This window comes from Elephas maximus, chromosome 19 (genome assembly GCF_024166365.1).
Source record: "Elephas maximus indicus isolate mEleMax1 chromosome 19, mEleMax1 primary haplotype, whole genome shotgun sequence".
NCBI lineage: Eukaryota > Metazoa > Chordata > Mammalia > Proboscidea > Elephantidae > Elephas > Elephas maximus.
Genome location: NC_064837.1, coordinates 41,783,596 through 41,801,700, shown reverse-complemented (window position 1 = coordinate 41,801,700; position 18,105 = coordinate 41,783,596). Strand labels below are relative to the sequence as shown.

The following is an 18,105-nucleotide window of genomic DNA, read 5'->3' as shown; positions in this document are numbered from 1 at the left end:
ATTCTGCCAAGGGCTGGAATGAGCTTAGAAGTTGACCCTAAGGCCTCAAAGACAAATGCAGTCAGACAGAAGCACTTTTTGTAGCCTTCTGAGACCTAAACAGAGAACCCCACTAAGCCATGCCCAGACTCCTCACCCATGGAACCTGTGAGACAATAAATGTGTATTGCTTTACGCTGCTAAATGTGTGGTCTTTTGTTGTGCATCGATACAAAACTAATCCGGGCACCACTTACTCCATGGAGGAATGAGAGGAATGCATGACACCAGCCAGGCCATCCCAGATCACACACACACCCCACCATCCAGCCTGCTTCCCTTCCTAGGAGGATTGCTGGGAAAAAAGAGAACTCACACTCCTTACTAACACGAGCCTTTCTTAAGCAAAGAAAATTGGCCATTAAAAAAACAAACAAAAAAACAGTTTAATTAGAAATCAGTTCTGAGCACAGGTAGTCACCAATAGGTATAATTACCTTCATCTTCTAACAATCTTGATGTTTTAAAAATACCCAACAAGGAAGGGGTCAGAAATAGCTTCTTGGGAGGCATCACTGGCCAGGCAGAACAATTACGACTCGATTTTAAAGAAAGCATGGCTGGATGGAGCCAGGAGCCAAAGCTGTCACAGAGTCCCAGTCCTGATCTGAAGTCTCAGCTAAGACTGTCTCCACTAATCATTCAGACTGCTTAAATGCTCAATTTCATGATCTCGTGGTGCTTTCAGGTCTCCGAGGAAGAGTAAATTGCTTATAGCTGTTTATTGTCCTCCCAGAATTCCTAGGAGCTCTACCTAAACACTTTAAGTGTGGCCCAGCACGCCCTCCATGATCTGGCTCCTAACCACCGTTCCGGGCTAATCTGCAACCACCTGCCTCTGTCACTGTCCACTCTGGTCACAGTGAACTTGGTCAGTTTCTTATACATGCCATGCTCTTGAGAGCCTCCGAGACTTTACCCAGGCTCAGTCCTCTGCCTGGAACCCTGCTCTAACCCTACTCTTCACCAGCAATGTCCTTCATCTTTCAGTCTCAGCCTCCCCTGGTTCACAGAGCAAGGCCTTCCCTGATCTCTAGATGCCCCTTGCTGGACTTTTCAGAAGCCTGAGTGCTTCCTTTTTACAGCACTCGCTGCAGTTTGTAATTACGTTTATTATTATTATTTTACACCTGACTTTAAGAGCAGAGGAGGAACTGTCCCCAGAGTGAGGCTTTTGTTTCTTGCCCTTTTCCTTTTTTAAGGGGTAAAGATTCCAGTCTGTTTAGATTCAAGTCAATTTAGCAAACACTGAGCCCCTACTGTATGCAAGGCCTGGACCGTATCAGGGAAGGGGGTGCAAGAAGACAGGGTCCCTGCCCCTAGAAGCTGAATACTCCCTAGTGTCTTCACTGCTCCTGTCTTGGCCCACATCTCTCCCGGAATTCTGCAATAGTTTCAAGCTACCCTTTGGCTTCCAGTGCTTTTTGGGTAAAATTTAAACTCCCAGGTGGCTTTGCAGGCCTCCCATAATAGGGTCCCTTCTGCCCTTCCCAGTCCTAAGCTCTTCTTGCTCTAGTGAGTTGCCCTCTTCCAAGCCTCCAGGCCTTTGTCCAGCTTGCTTTCCTTTTAGAAACACCATTTCTTCACTTCTATCCCTATCAGAATCTTACTAACCCTCAGGGACTCAGCTCTGGCCTTGCCTCCTCTGGGAAGACCTCCCTGCTCTTTCAGACTGGGTAGCTCCAAACATGCTCCATGGCAATCCTGACAACATGGTAATGTGATTAGACATTTACCCTTTCCTCTTCAAGTATCCTGAGTTCTGAGAAGCCATGATGGAGCCTTCTGTATGTCTTTACACATGCAGGTAGAAGGATGGCCATTGCTAAAGGCAGTTACCCAGAGAGAGTTTGCTGAATGAGTGAGACAAAGAGCTTGACAAGAGGCTTTTCACCTGCTCTAGGGACCCAGAAAGTTGAAAAAACACATATTGCAAGAGCCATTATTTAATACTTTAAAATGGAAGCAATTCCCCAGATTCTGGTATCCCAGTCTGAAAAGGAAACTCCCCTTTCAAACACTGCCATGTGAAGAAAGAATAATAAGGAGAGGCTGCTTATTATTTTTAATGTCTCTCTCTCCCACTAGATCGTAAGCTCCAAGGGGTTAGAGGCTGTCTCTATTTGCAGTCACAGCTCCTAGCAAAGTGCCTCTTGTAAAAAGAATGTCTACTTTACTGTTTTGGATAAATGGAAGGTTAATAGACAGTATTTGGCAGATATTTTTTTCTGAACTACATTAAGTGTATGTACGTATATTAGTGCTAAATTAGAAATGTGTTATATGTATATGTGAGTTAAATATTTTACATATATATATACACACACACATCTGCACATATACACATACATTAAGTGCTACTAAGCAAACCCCATGCCGAATCCTTCTAATATGATTAACCCAATCTTTTTTGGTTTTGCAGTCTTAGTTAAGGGGTTTATCATCTCTTGACTGGACAATTTTAAAAAAACACCTCATTGATTCTCCTACCTCTGATATCCTCATTGGAATACAGCACATTCCCACCACTATAGCCATAGCTGGTATTGTAAAATTCACATTTGATTGTGTTTCTCACTTAACAAGGTTGGTGCCAAGGCAGTTCCACAGTTAATTCAATGCTCAATTGGGCCATAAAAGACTTGGGTTCTTTCCAACTTTCCATTCTACCATATTCAGTGTGGTTTTGGTTCCCAAATTTGTTCAGAAGGCTTCTGCTTACAGGTCATTGATAGAACTGTTGTATTACATTCTCATATATCTAAACCACTCACTGCCAGGGAAGGAACTGACATGGATAAATAAACATGTTTGGTGTAGATATTGACCAAGACTAGCCCTCTGGGGCTGGGGAGGGGCTTCATTGCTGGGCATGTGACTGTGTGGAGGATGAATACCCAAACAAAACTGGGGCTTTGCCTGCCAGGTAGCCCTTGGTTGTGGGTGGGGTCTGATGGAGGGATGGATTTAAGCAGGTCACCAATGAGGTCTGCTAACCACCCCACAGGAAGAATCACAATGCATAGCTGTCTTCTTTATCCTATAAATAAACCTACTTAAGGCCCTTGTCACAATGAGTCATGGGTTTATGGTTTATCTTCCCATTTAGTCTATGGGTTCTTCATTGAGTAAGAACAAATTTCAGTTACCTCTTTATCAACAGTCCCAAACATGGTGCTTGGCACCAGGTAGGTACTCCAGTTCACTCACACTGAACTGACCAAAGCGGGGTATTCCTGTGCTAAGTCAACCTTGTACTTGCCATTGCTACAGAGCACATACATTTCTATCCATCACAAGCTTTGCTGAATTCACATACTCACACTGTTATGCCAACTGACAATCATTTCTAGACACTCTAGTAAAGAAGGTAAGGGACAATAAAACTTGCCCAAATCATCTCTTGTTAACATGCTGTCGAGTTGATTTCGACTCATAGTGACCCATGTGACACAGTAGAACTGCCCCATAGGGTTTTCTTGACTGTAATCTTTATGGAAGCAGACCACAAGGTCTTTCTCCCACGAAGCTGCTGGGTGAATTCCAACCACCCACATTTTTGTTAGCAGCTGAACGCTTAACTGTTTGCACCACCAGGCCTCCTTCTAAATGGTCTAGTAATACGATATTCTCTCCTGTTTCACATACTCATAACCTGAAAAAACCCCAGTAACAAATCAAAGAACACTCTCAGACTCTCAGCTTTATATATAATGATAATAAGAGATAAAGAGTCCATTGTTTGTCCCAGAACCAACTCAGATAAAGCAGATTATCTGGGGTCTGTCAGATGTTAGAGCCTCAGGCCAATTACTTACTTCCCAAATTTTAATGACTCTTATTGGGAGCAGCAGTCAAGAAATCAAGACACATTGCACTGGGCAAATCTGCTGCAAAAGACCTCTTTAAAGTGTTAAAAAATAAGACGTCACTTTGAAGACTAAGGTGCACCTGACCCAAGCCATGATGTTTTCAATGGCCTCACATGCATGCGAAAGCCAGGCAATGAACAAGGAAGACCAGAGAAGAATTGATGCCTTTGAATTGTGGTGTTGGCAAAGAATACTGAGTATACCATAGACTGCCAAAAGAATGAACAAATCTGCCTTGGAAGAAGTACAGCCAGAATGCTCCTTAGGAGCAAGGTTGGCGAGGCTTTGTCTCAAATATGTTGGACATATTATCAAGAGGGAACAGCCGCTCCAGAAGGACATCATGCTTGGTAAAGTAGAAGGTCAGGGAAAAAGAGAAACACCTTTTTTTTCAGAGACGGATTGACACAGTGGGTGCGACAATGGGTTCAAGTGTAACAATGACTGTGAGGATGGCACAGGACAGGGCAGCATCTCGCTCCGTTGTACATAGGGTCTCTATGAATTGGAACCAACTTGATGGCACCTAACAACAACAACATTAGTTAATAAACCTCTCTGAGTATCACTTTCCTTATTTCTTTTATGGGAAAATAATATGAAATCTTGGAGCTTTCCAATGAAAGGAAAGCAGGCATGGTGAGGGAGTGTGGGTGACCCAGGAAAAAGCCAGTTTAGGAAGCGAAATCATCTGATAGCAGTTTTCTTTACTAGGAAGCTAAAGAGTTCCAAAACCAAAAAAAAAGAAAAAAATCCAAACCCCTTGCCGTTGAGTCGATTACGATTTTGACTCATAGCAACCCTAAATGACAGAGTAGAACTGCCCCACAGAGTTTCCAAGGAGTGCCAAGGTGGATTCGAATTGCTGACCTTCTGGTTAGTAGCTGTAGCTCTAAACCACTATGCCACCAGGGTTTCCTCTAGAGCTCCAGGGCTGTTAAATCCAGAGAAGGATAAAGTCACCTCTCAATCAACCACTATGTAGAGACCCTTTAGCTTATAAACTCAAGAAATCTTTAAGTCTCTTCCATGTTCCAGACATCATGAAAGACTCTCACTTGCATTATTACATTTTCCAGTGTTAAGCCTCTGCCTCATCTCAAACTGAGAAGTATCAAATTCAGTTACAGTGTTACTGATAAAATAATGAGAGTTATACTAACAAATACTGACATATACCGACTTTCACCATGTACCAGACATTATGATAAGCATGTTACCCACATTATGTAACTTAATTCTCAGAAAACTTTATGAGGTAGATTTTAGTCCTTGTCTCCATTTTACAAAGGAAGAAACCAGGGGCTTAGAACAGTTGATCACCTAGAGTGATTGCTGGCAGTCCTACCAGTAGGAAGCCATAGAGCCCAGACTCAAACTCAGGTCTCTCTGACTCCAGATTCTCCATGCTCAGACCTCCACATCTTGCTGCTTCCCATGTAGCAGAGTTCACACATATTATCTCATTTAAAGCTGGAGGTGAGAGATAGGCGAACTCTCAAATCAACACATGATGGAAAGATAAAACTTCTTACCTGTGGTTGTCTTAGGAACAACTACTAACTGAAAACAAGACCTTGAACACATGTAAAGAAATAATGCACCAACAGATGGCAAAACCACTGGAAAATATGGAGCAGGGAAGCAAATTTTTTTCAGTGCCCTTCAGGAACTATCCATGAGCATTCCAATGTCTACAGAGGATGTTCTCTATAGCCGCAGGACTAGTTTAATAAGACTTATTACAACTTAGAGGGAATGCCCTCTGTTGCTCTAATTCCATACTCAGCAAGGCACAGGACATATAATTATAAATGTAATTTCCAAGATACTTCAAATATCAGGAGCAGGTTCCCCAAGGGGGAAAAATATATAGCCATTCTGTTCATTGGAAAAATATGTCCCCAATTATAAGCATAAAATGCTAAGTATCAATATCACGTCATGAGAACGTAGCTTATGTCAATTAAGTTGGTATAAGCTTATTACCAGAAACCTGATCCTTTCTGGGTAAATTAATCAAGTCTAGTCTCTACATGCCTGATGGGCCAAGAAATAGATGTACCACACTAAATTTACCAAATTAATGATATTAAAGTATGAGGCCATTTGGCAGCTTGACTGGCTTTTTCCTGGGTCACCCACACTCCCTCACTATGCCTGCTTTCCTTTCATTGGGAAGCGCCAAGATTTCACATTATTTTCCCATAAAACAAATGAGAAAAGTGATACTCAGAGAGTTTTATTAACTGAGCTCTGCATAGCTGATATAATAAACTTTACAGATGAAGAGGAAAAGGAGGCATAGTAGCCAAAATATTCCAATTGACCCGGGCACTCCTCTTTCCACTTGCCACCAACTACAGGCCTCTCGACTGACACTCTGGGCCATCTGTTCTCAGTGCCTAAGAGGGGACAGCACGTCACTTTGATGGCTTTATTTCTTACTCTCTCACATCTATGCAGTTACAACATCTTAGAAAACTCTCACCTACCCTCCCTTCCATCTTCTTTAACATTCTTGCCCCTTCCCCTCCCTCTCTTCCCACTAAAGTCTTGAAGATGGTGAAGGATGAAGACCATAATTAGGATACAGGATAGTGGAGGGAGAGATGAAGAATAATTATCCTGAAGACCCTCCACCCCATTTCCCAACTAATTACGGTATGTTTCTGGATCTATGGTCTTTGGTTCTTTGTTCTCTCCCCCCATGCTGACAGTATCCACCTTGCCTGTTATTTTTAGCTAGTGCTTGGCCAGATCTGCTAAGTCCTGACCACGGCTGCTGCTGAAGTGACATCAGTGACAGCATGAATCCCAGCAAGCTTCCTTTCCATGGTCAACTCTTCCAGACTTCCTGTTTCATTAATGTCAACAAATGGCTCTTCCTCACTAAATCAAATGCCAGCAGAGCTCCTACCCTCATGTTTCCCTCCCCCTTCCCCTGACAGAGCTACCTGTAGAAAGAAGGATCTTGGCATTTAGGCTAAGACAGAAACACATGTTCTGGTTAAGATGCCCCTGACTTAATAAACTTTCTTTTGATGGAGTATTCATCGGACACATAAGGTAGACTATGTGGCCTTTTGCAGTATATTCCATGTTGTGTAGCAAACGCACAATTCTGCAAATAACATTATCTTTCATTCAAATTCCTTTAGAAAAAGAAAATAACAGGCAAAAAATGGGTGTGTACCTGGAACAAAGCTTCCCTGGACCACCTCCTTGTACGCCCACCAGCCTTCATGGATTTTTGGTGAATTCTGTTGAGCTAAAGGAAAAACAAAGAAGAGACACTGAGATGGTGGTGAAGACGTCTGTATCCTGGCTGTGCAAGCCATGAAATAACCCACTCTACCCAGATATCATGCTACACAATGCGACAGCAACCCTCCACCTTCCTTTTTCAAATAGATTATTAACCTGTAAATATACTGCCATCAGTTTTTATAAAAGTACTTGAGATTTTTCAGTTGAAGAGAAAGATGCAGGAATAGTATACTTAAGCCTGTTCATGTTATTTATCTCTGACTCTCCTCTTCTTCCCACCTGCCCCCCACATACACACGCATGCACACACATGCACGCAGAAGCACACGCCTACACACTCTCTGCTGGGATTGCAGAGAGAGAGGAGGCACGTCTGGTCCACTGGCCAGGCGAGAACTCTACACATGCATGGAACCCTTGGCATGGGTAGGGAGAGGTAGGGAGTTTGCTAAAAGTGCCAAGTTAGAAGGAGGAAGTACGCAATCAGTCAGCTTCACTAAGATCCCCGGAAAATGAAAAATGAGAATATAAATAACCATGGTGGGGGCTTTTGACATCATAGGAAGAAAGAGCAGAGGAACCGAAGATATTAAAAAATGTCATAGGAATCTGTGAGTTCAGAGGAATCTGTGACCACAGGATAAACCTTGACATTTATGACAGTTGACAGGTGAACTAGGGCAATTCCATTAACGTGGGTGTATACACTGAAGTATAAATCTGTTGCCATCAAGCCAATTCCGACTCATAGTGACCCTACAGGATGGAGCAGAACTGCCCCATAGAGTTTCCAAGGAGCAGGTGGTGGATTCAAACTGCTGACCTTTTGGTTAGCAGGTGAGTTCTTAACCACTGCGCCACTAGGACTCCACACTAAAATATAGGTGACCCTGAACTTGTATTGGTATCTTTATTAATTAAACTGCATTCATATTTCAGTTCTCAGTCACACTGAAAGAAAATTAGATAATCAACCATATTTGTAATGTAGCCAGTACACAGTAATTTCTAAACCTCCAGTTTATATTCCTTCTTTAAATTTTGCTCTATTTTTGGCCTCTGTCTTCAGAGCTCTAGCCATGAAACTCATCATTCTGGGTTAGAGAGTATCGGTGCAAGACAGCGGGTTAGAAAGCAAGGCTTTGGGTAGAGAGATGATTTTAACTTTTTTTCTGGAATTTAACTCCTGACTGAGCTTGAATTGCTTTGCTCCAAGTATCTTCCCATAGTAACGAGAAGGTACTTTTTCTGCTAGGACATTAAGACCTCTGAGAGTTGCAGCTCTGTGGCTGAAAGAGGATTTATGACATAGGACAAGTAAAAGAGAAGCCCATCCCTTCTGGAGTTGATGGCAGGGGTAGGGGACTTCAGAAACAACTGGGAAGGGACAAACAACCTATTTAAGGCTCTGGAAAGATACTACCTTTCAAGTTGCCCAGCACAAACCTTGGGCATGAATACATCGAGGTACACTGAATTTTCTGGTACTCTGATTTGCCACGTGGCTTGGATGGAGATCAGGTTTTTCCAAAGCCTTCGAGAAAGGGAAACCCTGGTGGTATAGTGGTTAAGAGCTGCAGCTGCTAACCAAAAGGTCAGCAGTTTGAATCTACCAGGCGCTCTTTGAAAACTCTATGGGACAGTTCTATTTTGACCTATAGGGGTGCTATGAGTCGGAATTGACTTTAAGGGCTTTAAGGAAGACACTGAAGGAGGCTGAGTTGAAAGACAGTGGATCTGCTTTAGGGCAGCAGGCAAAGGGGGAAGAGGCCTCAAAGTAGAGGCTGGAGAGGTACTGTCCAGCTAGGGAGCCAAGTGGAAGATTCAACAGAGGCTCCTGGTATTTGTAGCACCAGAGAAAGACAAACCCAAAACAAACCCATTGCCATTGAGTCGATTCTGACTCATAGCGACTCTATAGGACAGGGTAGAACTGCCCCATAGAGTGTCTAAGGCTATAAATCTTTACAGAAGCAGATTGCCACATCTTTCTCCTGCAAAGCGGCTGGTGAGTTCAAACCACTGATTTTTCAGTTAGCAGCTGAATGTCTTAACCACTGTGCCACCAGGGCTAAGGAGAAAAACAAAAAAACAAACCCGTTGCCATTAAGCCAATTCCGACTATTAGCGACCCTATAGTGACCCTATAAGACAGAGTAGAACTGCCCCATAGGGTTTCCAAGGAATGGCTAGTGGATTCGAACTGCTGACCTTCTGGCTAGCAGCCTTGGCTCTTAACCATTGCGCCACCAGGGCTCCAAGAGAAAGACAGGGAGATTTAATGTCAGACAGGGGGTCTTCAGGCCTGAGAAAGTACAGAAACCAGGCAAGTGTTACATGGTTGCAAATTTCACCAACTAGGTGGACAAATTTCAATTGCATTATACGCATGTGAAAGCTGGACAATAAATAAGGAAGACCAAAGGAGAATTGATGCCTTTGATTTGTGGTGTTGGCGAAGAATATTGAATATGCCATGGACTGCCAAAAGAACGAACAAATCTGTCTTGGACGAAGTGTGGCCAGAATGCTCCTTAGAAACAAGGATGGTAAGACTGCATCTTACATACTTTGGACATGTTGTCAGGAGGGATCAGTCCCTGGAGAAGGACATCATGCTTGGTGAAGTACAGGGTCAGCAGAAAAGAGGAAGGCCCTCAACGAGGTGGATTGACACAGTGGCTCCAACAATGGGCTCAGGCATAAAAACCATCGTGAGCATGGCACAGGATGGGGCAGTGTTTTGTTCTGTGGTACACAGGGTTGCTATGAATCGGACCCTAACAACAATAACAAAAACAGGTGGACAAAGAACATTACCTTTGCATCCAGAAGGGTTCTGATTCTTTCTCTAAGGCTTGACATTGAATAACCTACTCTCCTTTTCTTTCTCAATTATTTGAGAAGTCATGATAGGAGCAAAGAGGGGAATCCCAAAGGCTTAGAGATCCCTGAGACCAGATGTTACCTAAAGCACTCAGACACAATGCCCATTTTTGAAACAGACATTTTGTAAATGCCCACCTGACTATAATAAAATAAATGTAGTGGACAATACAACCTCCTCAGGGGAAAAAAACTGACATTTTGCTGAACTTCAGCCTAGCTCTGCTAGCCATGGCATACATCCTGAGCCTAGAAAATATTCACATTTCTAAAAGCCCAAAAGGAATAAGCTATGGGTATCACCTAACAGCTTTAAATCACAGAAAACCAGGACTGGTTTTCCTTATCGAAGACAGGAACTTCTGGCTTTTATCAAAACTCAACCAAATGTTATCCAAGTAGGATTGCTGCTGCCATGGAACAAGTTGAACTATAAATACAGCCTTCCCTCTACTCAGACCCAGTTGTTCGGAAAGCCATATTTCCTAGCATGTGTTTCATCATTCCAAGCAAGGCTCTGGTCAGCACTTGAAATATTTTTTTTTCTTATTGTACTTTAAGTGAAAGTTTACAAATCAAGTCAGTCTCTCATACAAAAACTTATACACACCCTAATGAGACAGCACACTCCTCCTCTCCACCTTGTATTCCCTGTGTCCATTCAACCAGCTCCTGTCTCCCTCTGCCTTCTCATCTTACCTCCAGACAAGAGCTGCCCACTTAGTCTCATATGTCTACTTGAGCCAAGAAGCTCACTCTTCACCAGTATCATCATCTGTCTTATAGTCCAGTCCAATCCCTGTCTGAAGAGTTGGCTTCAGGAATGGTTCCAGTCTTGGGCTAACAGAGGGTCCCTCTAGTCTCAATCAGACCATTACATCTGGTCTTTTCACGAGAATTTGAGGTCTGCATCCCACTGTTCTGCTCCATCAGGGACTCTCTGTTGTGTTCTCTGTCAGGGCAGTCATCGGTTTTAGCTGGGCACCATCTAGTTCTTCTGGTCTCAGGCTGATGTAGTCACTGGTTTATGTCAGCACTCAAAAATTTTTGTTTGTTATTTACACACAATATTTCAAAAATATCAATGTAATGATTTAATTGTAATATAAAGAAGAAACAAAATAAACGCAATTTATAATAAAATAGTTTATATTTCATTGTATAAATACTCAAGCATGAGACACTAGAACAGGGATTGGCAAACTATGGCCTACTCGCCAAATATGGCCCACTGCCTGTTTTTGTATGATCCAGGAGCTAAGAATGGTTTGAACATTTTTAAATGGTTGGAAAAAACCAGAAGGAAGAATTTTCTGTGACATATAAAATTTACATGAAATTTAAATTTCAGTGTCAATAAATAAAGTTTTATTAGAACACAGCCACACATATTTATTTACATATTATCTATGCTTCTGCACTATAACAGCAGAGCTGAAGAGTTGCGACAAAGACTTATGGTTTGCAAAGCCTAGAATATTTGCTACATGGCTTTTTATTAAAAAAGATTTTGACCACTAATTTGCACAAATAATTTCAAAAAAGTTAGTCAATATAATCAATATAACTGCAATAAAAAGGAGAAATACAAAGAACATAATTTATAAGAACATACATTTCAATATGTAAAGACTTCAGTATGATGGACTAGAAGGTAAAATGAAGTAGTCAGATAATAGAAATGGGTAAAAATTATGTCTTTGTCTCGTACTGGAGAATCTAAAATACCACAAGTGGCATTTTTCTCAGTGGAGTGATCTTCCAAAACAGTCAACAACTCCTGGCAACATTTTTAAACAAAAGAAAGTACAACCTTTCCTTGGTTTACATAGCATTTGCATCACTGAAAAACAAGACACGTTAAAACTACGTAAGAGGTAGAGGTACTTAGTGTTCATACATAAAATGGAATTTGATTCTGGACTCAGATAAATAAGCCAGTTTTTTATTCATTTGAAAATGTCTGCTGGGACATGGGACAATTTGTCATTCTTTGGGACCGTCTAATACATTGGAAAGCATACAGAATCTCTGTTCCCACAGGTCAGTGCTAATTTTAACAACTTTCATTATACAATCTCAAGTGTCACCACTTATTTCCAAAATAATCCCCCAAGGAACAGGGGCACATCTATTGACAATCGCTGACCTAAAGGGACTATGTATAAGACTATTTATAGGTACTAAATGGGCTAGGCTAAAACCTTATGTTGAACAATAGTCAAGGGTGGGGCGTCCTAAGAAATATTCGTTATAGATAACTTAAAGGCTGTACCTTTTCCCATGGTGATCCTATGTGTGTCGCAGTAGAACTGTGCTCCGTAGGGTTTTCAGGGCTGTGACCTTTTGGAAGCAGATCACCAGGCCTATCTTCTGAGGTGTCTCTGGATGGGTTTAAACTGCTAACCCTTTGAATAGTGGTTGAGCACTGAGTCAGAATTGACTCAACGGCAACTAACAACATCTTTTCCCTATTTTTACTTATAGTGTCAAGCAGATGTGCCACCCCATCTGTACTTGAATTTTATTCTACTTTTTCCAATTATTTGACCATATCCTTAAGTAATTGACATTTTTACCAAAAGATACACCTGTGAGGAAAAAAGAGAAAGTAAAGATGCTTGCCCTCAAGTTGGCAAAAATGGAAAGCTAAGTCTAACAGATATCACCCATGTGTCAATTTGTCGTACTATGGTGGCTTCTATCTTACTATGATGCTGAAAGTTATGCCATCGTTATTTCAAATACCAGCAGGTCCAACCATGATGGACAGGTTTCAGCGGAACTTTTAGACTAAGACGTACAAGAAGGAAAGGCCTGGCGATCTACTTCTGTAAATCAGCCAATGAAAAAACCCTGTGGATCACAACAGAATACTGTCTGATATAGCGCTAGAAGATGAGCCCCCTAGATCGAAAAAAAAGATCGGAAGGCACTCAAAATACACAGTGGGTATAACAATGGACTTGAACATACCAACGATCATTAAGATGGTGCAAGACTGGGCAACATTTCATTCTGTTATACGTGGGTCACCATGAGTTGGAGCCAACTCAGGGGCAACTAACAAAAACTCTAATAGAATCCTAAGATGACGAGGTTTTCAAGTTTTTACGTATATTCATATTCTCTCTCTCTCTTTTATACACACAGATACATACACACCTACGAAAAAGACCGATCAATCTGACCAAAGCATCAGTTTAAGAAATGTCATTTAAGAGGAAGAAAAAAAAAAAAAAAGAAGTCCCTGGGTAAGACTGTTGTTATTTCCAACAGGATCACCAGAAGACTCTAATCCACCCAGTAAGTTATAAAACATTTTACTCTCTCTTCAGCTCTAATCATTGCTTCTGAAGTTACTGCATCCGTTGAGAAGTAGAATTATGGGAGGTCTTAGCAGGCGGCCAGACAATCTGACTACCTGAGTAAAATCTACTATAATGATAGAACTGCAGGGTTTCCATTAGCTTTTTTGCCCTACATTGTGAAGGACCCAAATTCCCCCTCCAAAAATCAATCTGCCTGAGCAGGGCCATCTGATGTCTATCAATTACAAAATATGATAGCTGCAGGCTAGAGTTAAAGAAAATGAAGGTGTTTTATGTAATATGTTTTCAAACGTCCTTGTATGCCCAGTCTGGCCTCCTACTGTTTCGCATTTTAGAAAGACAGGATGGCACATTTAAATGGTACTGCATTTAAAGTTCTGCTCCAGTGAGACAGGGGCTTATTTTAGATGGAGCACCTAGAGAAGCACCTGATTTTGATTTTAATGCCTCCCTGACAGATCTTCGGCAGTCATCTTCCTGATGTTGACATCTGCATTTTGAGCGAGCGAGTGGAGAGCTGATTGAGAATTCCTCAGAGAAAACAGATGAGCAGAGAGCAGCTTCAGCTTCTGCAGCACTCTCTGCTTCTCTTTGCCTATGGACTCAGCATTTCTCTAGTCAATGCACAACTAGCCCTTGGGAAAAATCCAGGTGTCTAAAAACAAAAACAAAACAAAACAAAACAAACTATGTTGACAATCAAAGCTGTCATCATTGCCAGATGAGGGATTATACACAGCAAGGGCCCCTCTTGGAGAGTAAAGAAAACATATTTCAATTTTATTCTCTCTTTTCAGTGTGGCAGTTTGAGGTCTTGTGCGTTTCAAAACACATAACATTTCAGGATTTCCAAAGAGAACACAGGGTTGCCCCAATCTCTTTTTGTACAGATGAGGAAACCAAGTAGGGAGGCCACTGCTAAAAGTATGGTGTCTTAAAACAGGAGCTGACAAACTTCTTCCGTAAAGGGCAATATAATAAATATTTTAGGTTTCACAGACGATACTGTCTCTGTCTCAACATTCAACTCTGCCGTTGGAGTAGAAAAGCAGCCATAGACAATACGTAAATGAATGCATGTGGCTGTGTTCCAATAACATTTTATTTATAAAAACAGAGGGTCAGATTTGGCCCACGGGCCATAGTTTGCTAATCCCTGTCCTAGAGCTAGCAAGGATTTTTTTCATCATTTTGCCACCTCTTTTCAAATGTTTAGGAGTAAGCTACTTGAGGAAATGCTGGTGGCGTAGTGATTAAGAGCTACAGCTGCTGGCCAAAAGGTCAGCGGTTCAAATCCACTAGGCGCTCCTTGGAAACTCTATGGAGCAGTTCTACTTTGTCCTATAGAATCTTATGAGTTGGAATTGACTCAACGACAATATTTTTTTTGTAAGCTACTTGGAAGAGAAAATCAGAAAGAATTTTAGATTACATGATTTTCCAATTACATGTAAATGACAGCTGGTCAACAAGCCCTGTAGAAAGTACGCATATCACTAAATCTTTCTCAGACTTCCTGACATTGGTCACCAGAGTCTGCATGCAAATTCAATATGGCCCTCTCCCCACCCCATTTCTACTGGGCTAAACCACCAAAGTTGGAGGCGCCTCGTATAAACACTGCCCACAACCCCACTGTCCACAACCCCATCCTGGGTTTTCCAAACTAGTCATAAGGGACCTGAACAACTCCCAGGATCTCCTGTTATTCCTCTCATAAACCCATGGAAGCACATTTCTGGATGACTCCTGGGAACCTCACCTGTTTCCATAACCCACTCCAAAAAAAAAAGGAAACCCTGGTGGCGTAGTGGTTAAGTGCTACGGCTGCTAACCAAGAGGTCGGCAGTTTGAATCTGCCAGGTGCTCCCTGGAAACTCTATTGGGCAGTTCTACTCTGCCCTATATGGTTGCTATGAGTTTCCATAGACGAAGTAATTATATTTTCACACTCTAATCTTTTCACAAAGTCCCTGGGTGATGCAAATGGTTTGCACTTGGCTGGTAACCGAAAGGTTGGTAGTTCAAACTTGCACAGTGGCACCTTGGAAGAAAAGGTCTAGGGATCTGCTTCTGTAAACATTACAGCCAAGAAACCTATGAAGCAGTTTTATTCTGCAACACACAGGATTGACTCAACAACAACAATCTTTTCACACACTTTGAGACTGACTTTTACAATTCCCCTCTATATATTTTTTAGTCCCTATAATTGGCAGCAAAACTTAGTTAAGTGACCTAACTTAGGTTCAGAGAAAACACAACTGCAAAATATCTCCAAGTGGAAATTAATAAAACTCTACCATCAGCCAAAACATCAAGCTGTAATAATGCACATTTCAGAAATGAGCTTCTAGGCCCTAGTACCATCATATTTGTGCTGGAGTAGTCTACAACCAAATCTATGGGAGGGGCAGTTAGAGTACATGTGCTGCTCTGGATAACCAAAAAAAACCAAACCCAGTGCCGTCGAGCCGATCCCGACTTATAGCAACGCTACTTAGTTCTAACGTCGTAGTAGGAGTCCAGAGCAGTTGCTTCCCTAAGAAACTGCTTTACTTTGCCTGAAGCGGTAACTGAGAAGGAGATAACAAGCCTACTGGACCAGTGGGAACACCAGATGTTGGAAAAAGAAAAAATCCTGCTAACATTAGGTTCTCTTTAACAGCCAATTCTGCCCCCTAAGTGGGAAGCAGAAACGTTGAGAAGAGCAAGGTCACCAGAGGATATGTCAATGATTGCCTTTGTTGTTAGCTGCCACTGAGTTGGCTCAGATTCATAGCGACCCCGTGTACAATAGAATGAAGTGTTGCCCAGTCCTCTGCCATCTTCATAATTGGTATGTTTGAGTCCATTGTGACAGCTATTGTGTAGTGCCTTCTAACCTAGAGGGCTCGCCTTCCAGCACTATATCGGACAACATTCTGTTGCGATCCATAAAGCTTTCACTGACTAATTTTCAGAAGTAGATCACCAGGCCTTTTCTTCTAGTCTGTAAACTTACCTGAAACCTTTCCACTATGGGTGGCCCTCCTGCTATCTGAAATACTGGTGGCATAGCTTCTATCATCATAGCAATACACAAGCCACCATAGTATGACAAACTGACAGAAGGGTGGTGGCATGACCACCCTCGTGTACTTCACTGGACCTGACAGGGAGATGGCCATCCCCAAGTGCTTGACTTTTACACCACCTGGTAGGTCTCTCCCTCCTCTCTGAACCTTCAGCAGTATGTGTTATCCTACGTTTTAGCATTTACCATGCTGCCCTGCACTTATCTGTTTCCATGTCATTCTTTGACACAGTGTTGTGACTTTCTTGAGGTTAGCGAATGTGTTTTATTCATCTTTGAAATCACATGATTTATGCAAAGTCTGGCACATACTACACGTTGCTCATAACCAGTTCATCCCTACCATGGAAAACAGTAAAGAACCTTTTCTCTGTCGTGTGCAAATCTCATTTCCTTATTAGCACTTCATCAAGAGGACCCCCCCCAAAAAAAACCCAAACCCATTGCCTTCAAGTCAATTCCGACTCATAGAGACCCTAAAGGACAGAGTAGAACTGTCCCACAGGGTTTCCAAGAGCAGCCTGGTAGATTCAAACTGCTGACCTTTTGGTTAGCAGCCATAGCATTTAACCACTGAGCCACTAGGGCTCTGGCACACAGTAGGTGCCCAATAAATTTGGATGACTACATGATAAATGTTTTAGGGGACTCATGTATTTTTTTTTTTTTTTTATTGTACTTTAGATGAAGGTTTACAGAACAAACTAGCTTCTCATTAAACAGTTCATGTATTGTTTTACAACACTGGTTAACAACCCCAGGACATGTCAACTCTCTCCCTTCTCAACCCTGGATTCCCTATTACTAGCTTTCCGGTCCCCTCCTGCCCTCAAGTCTTTGCCCCTGGGTTGGTGTGGCCCTTTAGTCTCGTTCTGCTTTATGGGCCTGTCCAATCTTTGACTGAAGGGTGAACCTCAGGAGTGACTTCATTACTGAGCTGAAAAAGGTGTCCAGGGGCCCATACTATCAGGGTTTCTCCAGACTCTGCTAGGCCAGCAAATCTGGTCTTTCTTTTTGAGAACTTGCTTATTTATATAAATGTGCAATCCAGTTCTTTCAATCTCTGGGAGGTTTTAGACTATATACAAAGATTTGTAGGTATGTTGCCTATATTTTTGGTCAATGAGCATGTGGACAAGAGGGCCTTTTTTTTTTTTTTTTAGCTATCAGGCACACCCTTGCTTGACAGGTGGAAGAATGCCAGGAGCAGACTCCCTGACTGGGGAATTCAAGGCCACAGCAAGCCCTTTTTTTTTTTTTTAGCTCATTGTGTTTCATTTAAAACTGATGGAGGAAAATGCCATAACAGAGTATGTCTCTGCCATTCTGTGCTTTTTCTGAACTTGTGAGATAAGGATAAATGTCATTTCTGTCCCTCCACTCAACGGGACCTCCACTTGCCATAAAGACTGGACACTTAGATTATCAAGGATTGCACTACTCACTGACAATGTCATTAATGTAGGCACAGAAGATGGATATGACCTAGAATCACCTTGTACATTGGACTAGATCCAATCAAGCCAACATCACAATTATATTTGCATTAGGAGATAAAGAAAGAAAAAAAATTGGTGGCATTGCAGCCTGTATTACTTTCACTGAAAAGGCTTAGAAAGAGATCGTGGTA

The 18,105-nt window shown here is 41.9% G+C and overlaps 1 protein-coding gene across 1 annotated transcript in view; it reads right to left on the bottom strand.

Annotated features, from left to right (window-relative positions):
* The window catches only part of CA10 (carbonic anhydrase 10), a 543,538-nt gene that overhangs the window by 442,664 nt on the left and 82,769 nt on the right, over positions 1 to 18,105 (bottom strand). The window contains exon 3 of the mRNA XM_049861343.1: positions 7,108 to 7,182. Coding sequence (XP_049717300.1) covers positions 7,108 to 7,182 — 75 coding nt within the window. The remainder of the gene's footprint in view (positions 1 to 7,107; positions 7,183 to 18,105) is intronic.